General features: G+C 36.2%; 1 protein-coding gene across 1 annotated transcript in view; it reads left to right on the top strand.

Annotated features, from left to right (window-relative positions):
* Nucleotides 1-716: 716 nt before the first annotated feature.
* Nucleotides 717-19057, top strand: part of LOC149793064 (ras-related protein Rab-8A-like) — a 38523-nt gene continuing 20182 nt past the window's right edge. The window contains exon 1 of the mRNA XM_089966963.1: nt 717-919. Within this exon, the coding sequence (XP_089823089.1) occupies nt 796-919 (124 nt within the window). The 5' untranslated portion in view covers nt 717-795. The remainder of the gene's footprint in view (nt 920-19057) is intronic.

The following is a 19057-nucleotide window of genomic DNA, read 5'->3' on the forward strand; positions in this document are numbered from 1 at the left end:
GGACGCTGAGAAACAAAGTCTCGTCATTAATGCAAACTCGGCAAATGGAAACATCTTGATCAGCGCATTGTTAAGGAATCTTGAATGTTTAAGCATAATTAAATTTGTCTCTTTACCAAAATCAGTGTTGTAATAATTATCTGTCAGACATGCAATCTTCAGACCGTCTGCGCAATTTACTAGTCCTCGCTGTTTTCAGACTAGTTAGGCAGAGTATCATCAATGAATACAGCGTATTCCAATCAGTGCATCACTTTGGTCAAGTTAGTAGGGACAAATGTTTTCCCGTTCATAACATAATAGGTTATGAAATTGCTTAAGAAAAAAAATAATAAAAGCTTATTTTGTTGTCTTTTAACCTCTAGGCGTCATACAGTTTTGAAATGAAATTCAAATCATTGTGCTTCAATAATTTATAAAAATTAGCTGAATTATTTACAGAGACCCGTCAATATTATCTTAAGAAGATTGGTTATGAAAAACAAACTGTACGACGGCATTGAAATAAGGTCTTATACATTTGATAGTTAAATTAAAGATTAATCAAGTTGTGAGAGAGAGAGAGAGAGAGAGAGAGAGAGAGAGAGAGTAAAATATACCTTACGCTAACTACAATTTAAAATAAAATATACAAAAAAAAAATTGTACTAAGGCAATGTTCCGGAACAAGCTCTCTGGTTTTCAGTTGTGGTATGCTCCTGACCTTTTACGGAAGTGATTCCCACTGGTGACGTCATTACCAAATTTGTAAATGAGGGTGTTTCCTTTGGCTTCCATCTAAATAACAGCACAGAAATGGCAAAGACTTATGACTACTTGTTCAAATTATTGTTGATAGGCGATTCCGGAGTTGGGAAAACCTGTGTGTTGTTCAGATTTTCAGAGGATGCGTTTAATGCCACCTTTATATCGACTATAGGTATGCATCTCCTTTTCAATGTTGGGGGGGGGGATCACTTTTATTATGTTGACTTCACTAGTCAAATAAGGTAGTGTTAAGCTGATTTTGATATTCCGATTTGTATTGTTCATTTTCGCCATAGGATATCTATAAATATGTGTATTAGAATGTGTAAAAAATGTGTCAGATTAATTAAGAGCAGTTTATGAAATTATGTAGATACCCAACAAACTGTTTCCAAATTAGTACTACATGTTATATTGGTACCCCTACTCATACCTCGTGGACTGGGTACCAGCATGAGCCTATGTGTGTCAATGGAGCGAGCCTGGTTTGATTCACACCCGGTGCTTTTTTAGACTAATATCAACAATTTTGAACATATTCCTTGCATATAGTGAAATAAATTGAGTAGTCCTCTTATTTATCCCATTATGTCATAGAGTATAGTTACAAAATGCAGTGCGTTATAAATAGAACACCTGTTATCTGTTCGACTCCATACGCATAGGCCTGCCTGTTAACTGTTAAGCAATGTAGTGTATGTTATGTTTAAAAGCAATTTTAACCGTTTTACATTTTTGGTACACATCTATTATGTGTGGAAAAATTTAAGAGTAAATTCCGATTGTTATAGCTGTGTAATTATTTTTCACGGAAGAATTTTTATATGCTTTAAAATCTCAAGAGAACTCGTTCACCATCAAGTCAGTGAGACCGCATGGCCAACCATAGCTGCCATTTCTCAGACTCGAAATTTACAAGTTTTTTGTCTGCATCTACATCACTAAGTCACCTGAATTTGATAATTTATAAAAACTAGTGGCTGCCTACATCAATATCAGAGCCTTTACCTAAGTTATTGAAGCTTTCATAGTTGTGATTCTAATCGTGAAAACTTCGTAAGTACTGAATGAAATCCGTGACCTCCATTTTGGAGAGTGGAGATTACGAAACAATTACTTTTAATAGCAGATATCGACCAGAGCATAAACAGTGACCACGTGATCTGACGTAATTGTCATTCGCAGAAATGAATGTAGTATTTAGTAGGGGGTTTTCCCCAAAGGTGGCCCTATGAAAACCAGCTTAAAATGGCTGATGTTTACAGCAGACATCAAAAGGCGCTTCCATGCGAATGGAATAGAGACATCAAAAGGCGCTTCCATGCAAATGGAGTAGAGGTGTCCAAAGGAGCTTGCATGAGGTAAAGGGTTAATACTGGCAGTATTGATAATCATTGTGGAAATAGCTGTTAAATCTCATTTACCTTTCTTATCCAGTATTTTCATTTAGATCGTCTGCCATATTAGTTCAAATAATGACTACTTCCGTTGTCAGCCTCATTTGTTTATGTGGCACGGTATGAGTCTGAAATTCTGTGCATTAAAAGTAAATACGGTTTATAGGTGACTTTGAAATTCCACCAAGAAGCCATTATTCACCACCTGATTGATAAAAAGGATGTATTTGTCCTGCTACCCACTGGATTTGGAAAGTCATTGACTTTTCCTTTTCTCAACAAAAGCTGGGTTCTGCAATTAATGCAAGTATACATTCTCTGTCTTTGCACGTTATGTCATTCATCAATTAATAACATAGCGTAGAATATCCAAATATGGTCTGGCAAGCCTTATTTAGAAAAGGGGTCATGGTTAGAGTCTCACTTCATCTGTAATGGCAGGCACAGTGAGGTTAGTGTAACGATGCCAATTTATTTTATCGTGTAAGGGCTTAAAAAAATTCAAAATAAGCCAAACTTCTTTCACAACATAATTATACTTATGTATTAGATTTCTAAACTATTTGTTTTTCTGACTATAGTGATGATTTTTTTGCTCCATTACCTTATATGGGATCAGTTCGTAGCCTCAGCCACAACAAATCAAGTTGAGGCTATGATATCGTAGCTATTTCCAAAAAACATTCACTTCCCTGTAAGTTGTACCAGCACTTGCAGTTAGCAGCAAGGCTTGGAATCGATACTAAGCTTCTGTCCTGCAGATTGTGGTTTTGCTGATGGCCATTACTTGTCCGAAGGAGCAGTGAAAGTTATTTTGTTTGGTTTAACACCATTTTTCAGCATATGGCCTATAGTATATTTGATGTAGGAAGAACCCAGGATGATCCACCGATCCAGAAGAACTACTGGCAAGCTTTCTCACACATAGTGAAAATTACTGCTGGCCGCTATCATAGTTAAATGAGTACCTACCAACATCCTGCCCTGGAGTAGGTAGAATAAATGATAATGACACAAATGGATGGGTATTAACCACTCATCAAGTAAGTCAGTATAATTATTGTCAAGACAGTCTATGCACACATGGCACTAGCCTGGAGCACTTCTCCTAAGCACTGCTTTCATTGCTGATGATAACAAAATATACAGGGTCACAGGCTAATATTGTCCAATTTTAAAAAATTTTCAATGGCTCAGCTAATAATCAGAATTGTGTCAAACTGTTTTGATATTTATGACATCGATGAAAAAACTTTAGTGCATTATGCAGTGACAATTGTGAACATGGAAGTATTTGCAGAGTTTGAAGTTGCTACTGAAAGGCAGAAATTCTGTGATATTTTTTTACCAATGGAGTTCGTAATTTTAAGTGGGTGACAATCAGCCTGAAGTATAGCCATCAACTTCCTTGCATTTTGTAACTGATGGACCTCATTCTGAGGGTCCATGCAATCAGCTGATGCTTAACGGGGATGCTGTGAAATAAAAATGGTGATACCAGTTTGGAGAAGATCACTAGGACCAGCTGCATTATTGCAAGACATCAAGGTTTATAATCAAGAGATGCTGACCAAGAAACAGATGACCAAAGACTGTACCATACTGACCTTATGAAACCAAGGACTGTACCTTATTGACCTTGTGAAACCAAAGACTTATTGACCTCATGAAGCCAAAGACTGTACCTTATTGACCTTGTGATACCAAGGACTGTACCTTATTGACCTCATGAAACCAAGGACTGTACCTTATTGACCTTGTGATACCAAGGACTGTACCTTATTGACCTCATGAAACCAAGGACTGTACCTTATTGACCTTGTGAAACCAAAGACTTATTGACCTCATGAAGCCAAACACTCTACCTTATTGACCTTGTGATACCAAGGACTGTACTTTATTGACCTCATGAAACATATATGACCAAAGATTGTACCTTATTGACCTCATGAAACCAATAATACCAAAGACTGTACCTTATTGACCTCATGCCGTACATTATTGACCTAGATGTGATCATCAGAATCAATATGAGAAAATGAATATGAACTTCAAACTTGTAGTTTTAGCAATAGTTCCTTGTTGCAAGTCATGTGGGCTATCCAAGGGACTGTAGTCTTGGAAATAGTTCCTTGTTGCAAGTTATCTGGGCTATCTGAGGGACTTGGTAGTCTTAGATACAGTTCCTTGTTGCAAGTCATATGTGCTATCCAAGTGACTCTGTAGTCTTAGTAATAGTTCCATGTTGCAAGTTATCTGGGTTATCTGAGGGACTTGTTAGTCTTAGTTACAGTTTCTTGTTGCAAGTCACGTGGGTTATCCAAGGGACTCTGTAGTCTTGGTAATAGTTCCTTGTTGCAAGTCATCTGGACTATCCAAGGGACTCTGTAGTTTTAGTTATAGTTCCTTGTTGCAAGACATTTGGGCTATCTGAGGGACTTGGTAGTCATAGTTATAGTTCCTTGTTGCCAGTCATTTGGGCTATCCAAGGGACTCGGTAGTCTTAGTTACAGTTCCTTGTTGCAAGTCATGTGGGCTGTCCAAGGGACTCGGTAGTCTTACAGTTCCTTGTTGCAAGTCATCTGGGCTATTTGAGGGACTCTCTTGTTTTAGCAATAGTTCCTTGTTGCAAGTCATTTGGGCTATCCAAAGGACTCTGTAGTCATGGTAATAGTTCCTTGTTTATAAGGCATCTGGGCTATCCAAGGGACTCTGTAGTCTTATTTACAGTTCCTTGTTGCAAGTCATGTGGGCTATCCAAGGGACTCTGTAGTCTTATTAACAGTACCTTGTTGCAAGTCATTTGTGCTATTCAAGGGACTCTGTGGTCTTGGTAATAGTTCCTTTTTGCAAGTCATCTGGGCTATCCAAGGGACTTGGTAGTCTTAGTTACAGTTCCTTGTTGCAAGTCATGTGGGCTATCCAAGGGACTCTGTAGTCTTAGTTAGAGTTCCTTGTTGCAAGTCATTTGTGCTATCCAAGGGAGGGGCGCTGAGTGCTCGATTGGTCTAAAGCGCTCTCCATTACGGATCACTGCCATCTCATCTCTGTCTGCGTGAGTTCGAGTCCCAGATTCGGCTAATGTGGGTATGTGAGAAAGCTTGCCACTAGTTTCTCGTGAGTTGGTGGTTCTTTCCGGGGTTTTCTGGGGTTCTTCCAACACCATTAATACTGGTCACCATGTATAGCCTATCGTGTGCCGAAAAATGATGTTAAACCCTACAACAACAACTATCCAAGGGACTCTGTAGTTTTAGTTACAGTTCCTTGTTGCAAGTCATGTGGGCTAGCCAAGGGACTCTGTAGTCTTAGTAATAGTACCTTGTTAATAGCTATAATTTAATGTCGTTAATTATGTCTGATTTTGTTGTAACATTCCTTTCTGGTTGATATGCTTCTGCCTAAATGGATCTCAAACTACTGCCGCATACTCTTTATGGGGTCACAATAGGTCTCCCTGTCCTTTGATATTCTGTATGACATTAACTAATGTTACAGCATAGAAACCCCAGCCTTTAATGTTATTTTTGTTTTCCGAACTAAGATCTTTTACATTTAGGCTCAAATTTAACACTTGCAAACTTGGAAACTGAAAGTTATTTGTTCAAAATGTGAATTGAGTTTCTTAGATTTTTGCATCTTTCTGAGTGGTAAGTTTTCCAGTGATGTGCAGCAGATCGTTGGTATGATTCATTAAAATAAGCTAAAATTCAGCCAATACAAGTGTATAGAGTTCCCTTTACCATGAGTTTTAAGCATGTGCCAACTGATGATACGCATTGGACTAGGACAGAACCATTATATTTTCAAGGGGAAGCAAGATACTGCCTTTTTGCTAAACCAGTATGGAAATATTTCTCAAACATTATTTTCATCTAAGTGAGAATTTTTTAAAATGTTAATCCTGATTTGTGTTGCTAGTATTTTTGTAGGCCAGTTGTTTGAAGCTGTTTTTATCCCCATAAAAATGAAATGGTTGTCACTTGTTAGTCTGAAGAGGCTGATTTCCAAATAGCCCAATTGTCCAAAATTACATACATGGGTCACGGGATCAAACCCTGGCTAAGTCATACCAAAGACATACAAAAAATGGTACTTGCAGCTGCCTCACTTTGCACTCATCATTAAGATGTTAGTGTTATGACTGGTCGGCCTGGTGTCTGGATAATATGACTGGGTGGGACATGATGCCACGGGTCTGCAGCATGATGCCCCTGTGCTAGACATCACTATAAACTGATATGTTGCAGACGTCTTAGGGATATGTAGGGCTCAAAATTAGCGGTAGTGTGCTAGCCCGAGGCTAGCAGATTTCCTGTCGGACTAGTAACTTTCATAATGTTAATAGTCTGATGGGCTAGTAAAGTTTTGGTTATTGAAAGTCGGCGTTTGTTTATGCCATTCCCTAATAAAGACTTGACTTAGCAGATATTCTGTAGAATCAAAGCAGTGGCCATTGTAAACACAGTTATAAAATATTAGCATGAGATGTTAAGTCATATTATGACTGAAAATTTGTTAAAGCTACATGAAAATTCCAAATTACCCCCCCCCCCATACACACACACACATACACATCACAATGACATGGAGAATTTTTAAAAAAGTGTTCAAGATAAAAACATGATCCTACAAACTTTTAAACTAAATTCTTTAATTTTTATGATAAGTTTGCAATAGCTCTTGTGAAGAAAGTTAAATTTGTAACTTTGTTCTGAGCCATGTGTATCTTGCGTGTATTTGTACTAATTATTTTTTATTTAATCAAATTGATGTATGGGATTTTTGCATTGTGTTTTTAAAACACGTCAAACATTATTAATTTCTTTGCCAATCTGCATCAGTTGGAGGGCTTTTAAGACAGCTAAACCAGTCTTGAGGTCATACTTCCTGCTGTCTGGTCACAGTTGGATGTAACTGTTAGTTGTTTTTCTTAACAGCACTCTTAACACATTATTAGCTATATAATTCAGACGAAATGGGAGTTAAGTGCCTTTCCTAAGGACAGATTGAGGCAGCTGATTTGGGCTGGCCAGCACTGGTGTCAAACCCCTGAATCTCATGCTCGATGTTCCAAATCTGGCAGCTTGCTTCTGTGGTTTGTCAAGTTCGTCCTGTAATACCAGCATATTCTGAATTATTTCCATCTAAACCCTTGAAAGCTAATTCTTTCACGTTTTGTGGGGAAGGTGAAAGCCCTACACTATGGTTTGCCTTGGTGCATATTTCTCTCATGCGTTAATTCCTTCTTTTTGGGATGCCTAAATGGTTGAGCTTGTCTAAATATGACATGCTATTTTATGAGATTTTTTTAACATTTGTATATCATTGTTTTGTGTCATAAGTGCCATTTTCATGCCCACTAAAAATCAAACTTTAGTTATAAAAGAGAAAAAAGCAACAGTTCAGGAATACATGTGTTTTTTTTTAAAGTTTTCGAAGTTATAAATCAATGAATGAAATGACTAAGTTTTGTATCCTTGATGCCTTCTGTTTTTAAAATTGGTAGAGGGTACAAACAAATGGAATGGTGTGAGAATACTATGGTTTAGGTTTAAACAATTATAATTTTCTTGGTTTTGATATCTGAATGATGGGTTGATCTGGTTTTGAGAGTGTACAGGTTGGCCTTAATTCTAATATGATATCTGTTCGTAGGTCATTAATTATCTCTGCATGCTATTTTCACTTCCTTAACTTAAGAGGTATATTATTTTTTTAAATAAAAGAGACTAACTTTTATTTAGGTTTTTGATATATTAAAATTTCATAAATGGACTTTTCAGAACACAGTAATGCATCTGGTTGGAAAATTCATTTCTGTATTTCATGTATGTGCATACTTTATGCTATTTCAAGTACATTATCCTCTCACATAGAAGCAGACATCTTCTTCAGACAGACAGTTTTCATGACAGCAATCAAAAGTAAATGTCTGTCAATGTAGGTGAAAGACATGGAAATGAATGTTAATTTTCTCTACAATGCTAGAGTTGAAGAGCAGATAATTTTATCCCATGTCCTGCCCATTGTCAATCGCACTCCAAAAGGCATGGAGTGGAATATAAGGCTGGAGTGGAATATAAGGCTAGAGTGGAATATAAGGCATGGAGTGGAATATAAGGCTGGAGTGGAATATAATGCTGAAATATCATCAGTTGTATGTGGTTTTACTAATAGTTTACCTAGCGGGTGGGTTGTCACACTTCATTCTAGTTTCACTAAGGCCCTGATGCTGTGATTACATTAGCATATTAAAACCCTAATGTTATATTTACTAATTATAATTATGGTGAAGTGCATTAAGCATTGTTTGAGTGGATCTTTTTGCCATTGACATATTGGGTTATTCAAACTATAAAACAATTGTTGTTTCTTAACTCAGCTCCATTTGAATGCATTCTCAAATACCCTTACTTCAAAATCGGTAATACACTTTGGTCATGCCATCACACTTGATGTGTACCCACTTGTTAGGTTCATCACAGTAAAGGGCACATTGCTGTGTGCTACTTTACCCTGACAGATTGAACTTGGATAGTTTTGTTGCTCAGTGTTTTGGAGTAGGTGGAGTTTGAGGAATTTGGGAATATCTTGGCTGTGTAGGTAGGTGTCATTTGAATATCAGCAAAATAGGAGCCCAGGGTGTCAGTGTGGTCTAAAACACTTGTCTTTACCGATCACTGCCATCTGACCTCTGTCTGCATGTGTTTGAGTCTTGGACTTGACCATGTGGGTATGTGAGAAAGCTTGCCACTGCATTCGGGCAAGAGAAGGTTTGGTTTAACCATGTTACAATGCAACGCTGTGACAAGATCTGATGTTGCTTTAACCATGTTAGACTGCTTTGGTGGCCTAGTGGTTAGAAGATCCACCTCAGATGCAGGAGGTTCCAGATTCAAACCTCGGCAGAGTTGTACCAGTGACATAGGATATGATACTGCATGTCTGCAGCATGATGCCACAGTGCTAGACATCACAGTAACAGCCACACGACAGACGTCGTAGAGATATGACTGAGGAATTGTTAAAGCTATGTTAAAAATCCAACTCATACACACTTTAACCATGCTAGACTGCAACTCTGACAAGATCTGATGTTGCTTCAGCAATGTAACAGTGCAACTTTGTGACAAGATTTGATTTTGCTTTAACCATGTTACAGTGCAACTCTACAACAAAATCTGATGTTACTTTAACTATGTCACAATGAAACTCTGTGACAAGATCTGATGTTACATTAACAATGATTCAGTGCATCTCTGACAAGATTTCATGTTACTTGAACCATGTTACGGTGAAACTTTGACAAGATCTGATATTACTTTAACCATGTTGCAATGCAATTCTGACAAGATCTGATATTGCAACATCTGTGACAGTGTGCTTTAATTGTACAATACTCCACTGGGAAATGTGTCTCTCAGTTGCTCTAACATATCTGCTGTACAGTTGGCTTTCATTAACTATATTTTGTGTGGTTGTAATCATCATTAGCTATCTTTTGATTGTTTGTAATTATCATAAGCTATGTTTTGATTGGTTGTAATTATCATAAATTATGTTTTGATTGGTTATAATTATCATTAGCTATGTTTTGATTAGTTGAACACTGCATTATGGTTGAGGCATGTGCTTACTTGCAGTTTAAAGTAATTTTATTAATTAAGTACATTTTTAGTTTTTGAACAATCTGACCGTAATTACATGTACCATGCATAATTACCATTACCAGGCATAATTACTGTCTACGATGCAATGTTATGGTCTGTATGACTCAATTGTTTCAGTAGATTTATTGTATTGGTCAAGACCATTGTATTTATCACTGTATCCCCAAGGGATGCAAGATTGAGAGTAAAAAGTCCCCTTGGTGTCAAAAGGGGGAGGGGTCAGGTTGAGTAAGAAACAAACCTTGGTGTCAGAACTGGGAGTCAGATGAAAAATTTGGATGTCTCTGATGCACAACAGAGGGTAAAAGGAAGCACTGAATATATGGTCAGTTTCTTTCCATGCATCCTGGCGTGCATGGACCTTTAAATCTTGTAACATTTGTGCCCACCTGCAAAATAGAGTAGATGGACCACTCTTTGAGCACTGTGGGATTCCTCTTGCATTACATGTATATATGTACACATCTGATAGGTACTGTTATGCACATTTGTCAATGGTTATTTTGTAAACAGGTCAAAGGTTGTTGTTGTAGGGTAATTAGACTGAACATAATAGTGTATGGGAACTATTAATGATGGGAAACTTCAATTTTATCTGAATTCTTTTCATAGAGTGGAGAGCTCCATTCTTTTAAAGACTATATCAATCAGTAGAACATATATTAATCAGCCACTTACACATTTTAAATTTCTTTTACATTACTAGTTAATTTATGAGTAATTAAGGCTTAAAGCAATTTTAGTTCATTTACCATAAATATTAGAGAACCATTCTGCTTGCAATTTTCATCTATTCATAGCATTGATTTTATACAAAGCTATTTTAAACTTTAAAAAAACTACTGTAATTAAACCTAGTTGGAATGTTTCTCATGACATGCTTCACCAAACTGTGTTTTGTGTGACTCAACTAGGAAAAGGATGGCATCCTAGGCAATCAAGCTGGAAGCCTATTTTCTGTTTCTTTAGACAAGTCAATATCGACCTTGTTTGTTTCTTTGCACAAGCTCTATCAAAATATATGTAGTGTTGGAGAGCCTATTAACTTGTTCTCTAACTCGGCTAAACCGATTTTCAACTTCTCCAAGATGGCTGAGCTTGTTTTGATCAAACTTGGTACGAATAACATGCTGCATCAAAATGGTTTCCCTAGGAGTTATGGTGTGGTTTCCATAACAACTGGTTGTACATCTGCTTGATAAGCATCATATTGACATATTTTGTGCAAATACAATGACTAAAGGTGTTTAACCAGTTAAAATAATGCTCTTTGGACAGTGACATGTGTTTTATAATGGAGATGATAGTACTTGATGACAGTGAGATGCAAGATGACCATAAGCTGATGTTGCTAATGATTGACCACTGGTGGCATAGTGGTTAGAGTGTTCGCTTCGGATGCGGGAGGTTGTGGGTTCGATCCCTGGCAGAGTCATACCAAAGACTTATAAAAATGGTACTAACAGCTGAACTGCCTTGCTTGGCATTCAGCATTAAGAGGTTAGTGTTAGGACTGGTCAGTTTGGTGTCAGGATAATGGGACTTGGTGGGATATCATACTACATTTCAGCAGTATGATGCCCCAGTGCTAAACATCACTATAAACTGCCACACTGCAGATATCGTAGCGATGACTGTAGCCTTGTTAAAGCTACGTTAAAAATCCAAATCACAACATCACAACTACTAATGATTGAGTAGAAACACAATTAAAAAACATGTCATATGCCACTAATTTCTTCCAAATGCTGGAAATTATTCTCACAGCATCATGGGTGGGTCTTTTAAATTAAGAAAATAAAGCAAGCACTGCAGTTAAAATCTTCCAAAACGATATATTTAGAAAGTGCTCTTGCGGATTCTGTTCTTAAAACACATCATCATTTACATACAGCTGTTTTAGTTTCTAAACAAATTGGTAGGTTTTCATTATGAAATGATAACTTGCAGAAATTAGGCAGTGATATCTTGCAATAGAAAGAGTTAATGGTCAGTCACCTATGAAAATATGCACCTGTGTATGTTCTCAAGTTTGTCTTGTTTGTGCAGTAGATCTGAACATCGTCTAAAGGCACATTCAACACACTTCACCTGTGGCTACAACACTAGCTACAGTAAAACCTGTCTTGAGAGACCACCTGTTTTGAGAGACCAGGATCTCCATGCACATATTTATTGATTATATAGTATTATTACCTGTTATGAGAGACCACCTGTCTTGACAGACCAATATTTTTTGGCAGAAGAGGTGGTATTTCAAGACAGGTTCTACTGTACCACTAATTTTGGAAGCTGGAAATTACTCAGCATCATGGTTGGCACCATCCTTTGCTACATTTGGCTTTTGCTGCTGTAGAATATAATGCCCGATTTGGTCTGTTTAACTAGCTAAACCATACTATTTTTTAATATGCATTACAGTAAAACCTGTCTTGAAAGACCACTGCAGTGTGAGACCACCTGTCTTGAGAGACCACATTCTCAGTGCACAAATTTATTGATTATATAGGACTGTGACCTGTTATGGGAGACTACCTGTCTTGAGAGACCATTATTTTTTTGCCAAAAAAGGTGATCTTTCAAGACAGGTTCTGCTGTATAACTGAGGATTGAGAGAAGGTCTGAAGAAGAATAAAGAAAAGGTTGAAAATTTACAGCTCATATTGATTCGTAAAAAAACATTTTGTTTTTGAAGTTTCTTTGTTACATCTAAAACTAATTGCCCATATTTTATTGTTTTAGTGTGCTTATTAATGTTCCTGGTTCATTGGAACTACCCAAGTAGTTAATATTTCAGAGGGTAAATCTTGATACTTTTTGTGTTTTTTTTCTCCAAAAAAATTCTTTTTACATATTTTTTGTTGTAAAGAAGGCGTTATTAGGCATCCACAACATATTATGCAGGGATTTAACTTTGCATAAAACCTGACTGATCGACTTCCCAGTCCAGCTAGCCATATGTTATTGTCTGAATGGAGTCTTCCTGTTGACAGGAGAGAAGAAAGTGATGATGGAGAGACGTAATTTGCACTGTGAATATCCTAATTGTTGGAACTGACTTATAGTTAATTTTACATATGTACACAGTGGGGATTTTATTTTATGCAATAGCTGATGATCGCAAGTACACAGAATGTCAATGGTCAGATTTTCCCCACTGGTGAGAGTTTGACCTTCCTACCCAAAATGATCTGAGTTTGTTTCTCAGTGGAGACATTTATACGTTATCATTTCATGGTACATCTAAGTGCTTGTCTGACTTGGTACCTTGTGGTGCTATGGCCTCAGGTGTGAGTGAATTAAATGTATGGCTTAACAGTGTTTGCTGTTTACAATATGTATTACAAATATTACACATATCAAGGGACCGCTTCGGTGGCCTAGTGGTTAGAGCATCTGCCTCGGAAGCGAAAGGTCATGGGATCGATCTCTGGCCAAGTCATACCAAAGACTTACAAAAATGGTACTAACAGCTGCCTCACTTGGCGCTCAGCATTAAGATGTTAGTGTTAGGACTGGTTGGCCTGGTGTCAGGATAACGCAACTGGATGGGACATCATTCTGCATGTCTGTGGCATGATGCCCCAGTGCAAGACATAACTATAAACTGTCACACTGCAAACATCTTAGCAATATGGCTGAAAAATTGATAAAACTATGTTAAAAATCCAAATCCAGTGTATCCCCAAGGGGGTGCAAGACTGAGTCAAAAATCACCTTGGTGTCAAAACTGGGGGTCAGACTGAGTTAAAAACAAACTTTGGTATCAAAGCTGGGGGTCAGATTAAAAATTTGGGGGTCTCTGAAGCGCAGATGAGGGTTAAGGGAAACACTGAAATCACACACACACATTTATCAAGGTAATTTACCTGCCTTTTATGTGTGTTTAATGAATACCTGTTGGCTGTATGAGTCACTTTGCTTTGTAGTTAAGCACACTCTGCATTTTTATACAAAAGTTATACATTGCTCATTAGAAATTAAAATATTTTAGTATTATTACCTGGCTGTTCTTATATTCAAACTTTTGTATGATTCATGCACAAGAGCTAGTGTATTATACTGAAATGAATATGCCTTTTCAATTCATCCAAGGTCATGGACTCTCGCACAGTAAATATGCAGTTAGTACATGTCAAATTAGGTAATGTTATCTTACTGTCATTTTGTCATTTTTAATGTTGTGGACAAGGATATTTTATGCTTCGTTCATTTCCATTCTATCCTCAACTTTTTTTATCTTCTCAATTTTTGTCCAGGTGGTCATCTTCATACAGTTTGAATCATTAAAATATGATCAATATCACAGGTACTTACACAAATACAATCACAATACCAGGTAATATTCATAATAAAATTTACACTAGTACAAACACAATACCGGGTAATTTTCATAATAAAACTTATACAGTAAAACCTGTCTTGAAAGACCACTGTTATGTGAGACCACCTATCTTAAGAGACCACATTCTCAATGCACAAATTTATTGATTATATAGGACTGTGACCTGTTATGGAGGACTACCTTTCTTGTTCATAATAATACTTATACATGTAGTTATATAATCACAGTAATAGGTATTGTTCATAGTAATACTTATTCATGTAGTTATATAATCACAGTAATAGGTATTGTTCATAGTAATACTTATACATGTAGTTATATAATCACAGTAATAGGTATTGTTCATAGTAATACTTATACATGTAGTTATATAATCACAGTAATAGGTATTATTCATAGTAATACTTATACATGTAGTTATATAATCACAGTAATAGGTAATATTCATGCTACAGTAACACTTAAATTAAGGTAGTCACAATAACAGATAATATACTAATACTTGTAGATTACTAATAGAATCATAGTAACAGATAATATTCATAATGATACTTATCCGTGTAGTAATACAGTCACAATAACAGGTAATGTACATACTAATACCGGTACTTATACAAACCACAACAATTGTGACAATACAAATTTTCAGTTGCAGAAATTTGATTGACAGTTTAATTACTTGGGAAAGTGATGTAACTTGTGTATCTGCTCCATTTAGGTCACAGTTATCCAAAGTATGAAAGGTTCCTCCTTTCTAATAATAATAATAATAATAATAATGAGGACTTTGTATAGCGCCTAATCTTAGAAGCTCTAAGCGCTTTACAACATTAGACAACACCTTTAAGATAAAAAAATATATAATGATATGATTACAAACACAGACACCATGAAATTAGAAAACAAAAAGACATGCTGAGAATGTTTAAGGTAGGAAACATTAGGTCTTTACGTTTGTTCTTGCAGTCGAAATAAGTGAGTTTTGAGAGCGCTCTTGATTGTGATCACTGTCTTTGTGTCTAAGTTCAGTGGGCAATTCATTCCACATTGCTGGGCCCTGGTATGCAAAAGAATGCTGTCCATATGACTTTGTTTTCATAGTGGAAATAATGAGTATACGATTGTCAGAAGAGGAGCATAAGTATATTGCTGGTGTGTACACATGGGTGAGGTTGGATAGGTATGTAGGACTACAGTCCGTCAGTGAAACGTAGCACAGAGAACAAATTTTGTGTTTGATTCTGGATTGAATGGATAGCCAGTGTAGGGTACAGAGCAACGGGGAGGTGTGCTCTGATCATGGTACTTTAAGTATGATCCGAGCAGCTGTGTTTTGAACTTTTTTTTAAATTTTTGGAGTAGATATTGAGATGAACCAGACAGAATTGAGTTACAATAGTCCAGTCTTGAAAGTACTAATGAACACACAAGTGTTTTAGTGGCATCAACTGAAAGATATTTGCAAATGGAGCTGATGCGTCTCAGCTCAAGATATGCAGCCTTGCATATGTTCATGACATGTTGGTGCAATGAGAGAGTACTGTCCAGAGTAACATCATGGTTTCATACTGATTGTGTGAATTTAATGTTGGCATTGCTGATATTTATTGTTTGAGGTTAAGGATGTGAATGAGAAAGTCTTTGTGTTGTTATCAGAATGGCCTCAGTTTTATCATCATTCATCTGCAGCTTGTTGCATGTCATCCATGATTTCACATCAGAAATGCACCTCTCAACACCTTGGATGGTAGCATCAACTTCAGTTGGGTGGCTAGATTTGCTTTAATCAGGAAATACTTGACAGATCATGACCATAATATTTTTATCGTACCAGTTCTTTTTAAGTTTCTAAATATTTCTTGGGGCAACTGAAATCTGTCAGTCACATTGCAAAGTCAGATTAGCAAAAGGGGTGGAATATCTAGTCTGTTTAATATATACAAAATCACTGGCATAGGAAGAATAGAAGAAAAAAACAGCAGTGAAAGCATTGTATATTTGGGTTTGAGTTTGCTCTTGACTGCAGATTCTTAAAGCTAGTAAACATGTTAACAAGAGGTTAAAGTCAGATCTTTTCTGATAATTGTGGGTACAGCGTCATTCAGTTGTAGTACAACCAATTTATTATAGGCATGCTTTACGTACATGCTTTTGCTAGATTTTGAACAAAAATTTGCTGATCTTTAATGAAATGGGATGCCGTATATACTCGCTTATATGATGATCCCTACTGCAAACTGCAAAAGCCCAAATCTGCAGTTGCATAATGCATTTGCTAGGATTAATTAATCAAAAGTGGATCAAAGAACATAAGCCTTAATCCGCAGGCACATTATGCTAAGGCAGATCAGGATATTTGTTGTTTGCAGTTTGCCTTGACTATGGTAAGTATGTATGGTAAGTAAAAAACGGTGAAAGGTTCTAAGTTACATTTGTAACTAGGAATTACTTTGCATATAATAGATACCTATAAATTAGGAATATGTCAGTATTGTTTTTACTACTTCTTGGATCACACCTAAAGGAGAGGTATAAGAGATCAACAGCAATAATCCTAATTATGTATCTACCGTCATATGCTGGCTAAATGCATGCGATTAGTTTCATGAAGACCTGAGGATGGTGAAATAAAGAGAAATTTTCAAGCTTTTTAATTTTCAGTGTTCCAAACACTTATTGTGCAGAGATTTTGAAGAAAATATTATGATACATACAGTTTTAAGTTGCTGACTCGACACATCAGTCTGCAACAGAAAAAGATATTGATATGTTCTATCTGGTCCCATTGTTTTTAATCCTCCAATGCTATATTACCTCACTGTTGACCTGATGCTGTGTACGGGTTCAAAATGGTGTTGGAGTGGAAGAAGGGGTGGCCACAAAGACTCAGTGTGAAATTGTATTAATATATAAATATTTTCTTTTAACTACAGTTTATTATTTTAAATAAGTATAGATTTAAGAAGGACAGATTTTGTCACTGATGAAGGTGTGACACTTAGAAATATTTACATTATCAAAACTGGCATATGTAAAATCATTTTTATAACCCCTCCTGCAATTCTATTAATGTGAATGGTGCAGTGAATAAAATAGTTGTAGTAAATGAAGCCAATATTGTTGCAGTTGTCATTATTGTTATTATTTTAGTAGCTGTTACAACAAGAGTGACCGATTTGTTGGTTTTGGATGGTGCATCAACATATTAAAGATTGTATCATGCCAAGGCAATAGATCATATCATGCCAAGGCAGTTGGTGCAGATACAGAGACACACATGCTGGGCCTGGTTTGGAGAGGAATGAACATGCAACTTAATGCTCGTGCTTCATGATTTTGTTCACTTACATTTATCATCAAAAGCCTCCAAAACTAAAGTTTTATTTTCTTAGTGAGATAAAATGGCTCAAAGGAATTCTGATATATGATGATTACATATACTGGTATTCACAGCACAAGAAAGACATAAATAGGAGTTCATGATATAGTTCTAATGAAAAATAGTGTTATAGCATTTTGAATCCACAAATATCATCAAGGGACAGTCATTGCAAAAGGTTAAAAGGATTTTCTGAACTACCTTGTATAAATTCAGAGCCTTTTTTGTATTAAGAATTTAAGTGCAAGCAGTACATTACAGATAACATAAATCTACCTGAAGCAGTTTGGTGTAAAAGTTATTGATAAACATAGATACAGAGAATTCTTATTTAAATAGTGTCTTGATGGATCTAGCTAAATTAATAGAGGTCTTCTTTTCTTCATCTCAGATCTTTATTTGTTTGTTAAAAATTCAAAACACACCACTTAACCAGTAGGCAACCCCATTATTTAATTCAGCCAGTGAGTTAATAAGTTAAGCTGAGACATAAAATGTCAACCTTTAATTAACAGTTGACATCTTTGTTAGATTTTTCCATGAAGTAGGAATGATATGACATGAAATATAAAAGGTTGAATAAATGTAGTTGTTCGGCTTAAAGGAAAATTGATTCAGGTATTTACTTTATCTAAGAGTATGTGTGTGTGGGTGTGTTCTCTATATTTGTTCACCATAGCTTTGCTGAGGATAATGTGACTGGGTGGGACATCATGCTATATGTCTGCAGCATGATGCCCCAGTGCTAGACATCACTATAGACTGCCACACTGCAGACATCGTAGCGATATGACTGAAAAATTGTTAAAGCTACGTTAAAAATCCAAACACACACACAAAAGTTGTGGCATTCAAGTCTGCATTTAACACACACACATACACACACACACATAGGTTCACTGGTAAAGGGCACCCATCACCTCTAAGCCTGCAAGCACTGACTCATATGCCATCTTGACCATGTACACATCACCAAAAAAGTGATGTTACAGTGTATGTGGTATAGGTATCTGTGCATCACAGACACACCCACATGTCGATGTAGTAATTGATTCTCATCTGTACAGTCATTCCAGATTACCAATAGAGAAATCTAGTTACATGTATATAGAAGTAATTATATATAATTATATCTAGTTACATGTATATAGAAGTAATTATAGAGGGTTACCAGTATACAGCAAACTGAATAGAAAGTGCTATTCTGGTATCTTTCGTAATATATTTCTAGAATTGGGATTATTTATATTATGTAATTATGTGCTCCAGTTCAGAATCTTGAATCAAATTGAATTTGCCACAAATGATAATTAAATAATTTTCTTATTTACTCATATTATCATTAATACAGTTGTAGAAGTCTGGCAAGTCATTATTTCACCCATATATTTTAATTTGAGAGAAGTGCTTTGTTATGACTAGTACAGTCAGATTACCATCTATTGTTATGACTAGTACTATCAAATTACCATATATTGTTATGACTAGTACAATCAAATTACCATCTATTGTAATC

This window comes from Sinohyriopsis cumingii, chromosome 8, assembly GCF_028554795.1.
Source record: "Sinohyriopsis cumingii isolate HCF-2022 chromosome 8, ASM2855479v2, whole genome shotgun sequence".
In the NCBI taxonomy this organism is placed as follows: domain Eukaryota; kingdom Metazoa; phylum Mollusca; class Bivalvia; order Unionida; family Unionidae; genus Sinohyriopsis; species Sinohyriopsis cumingii.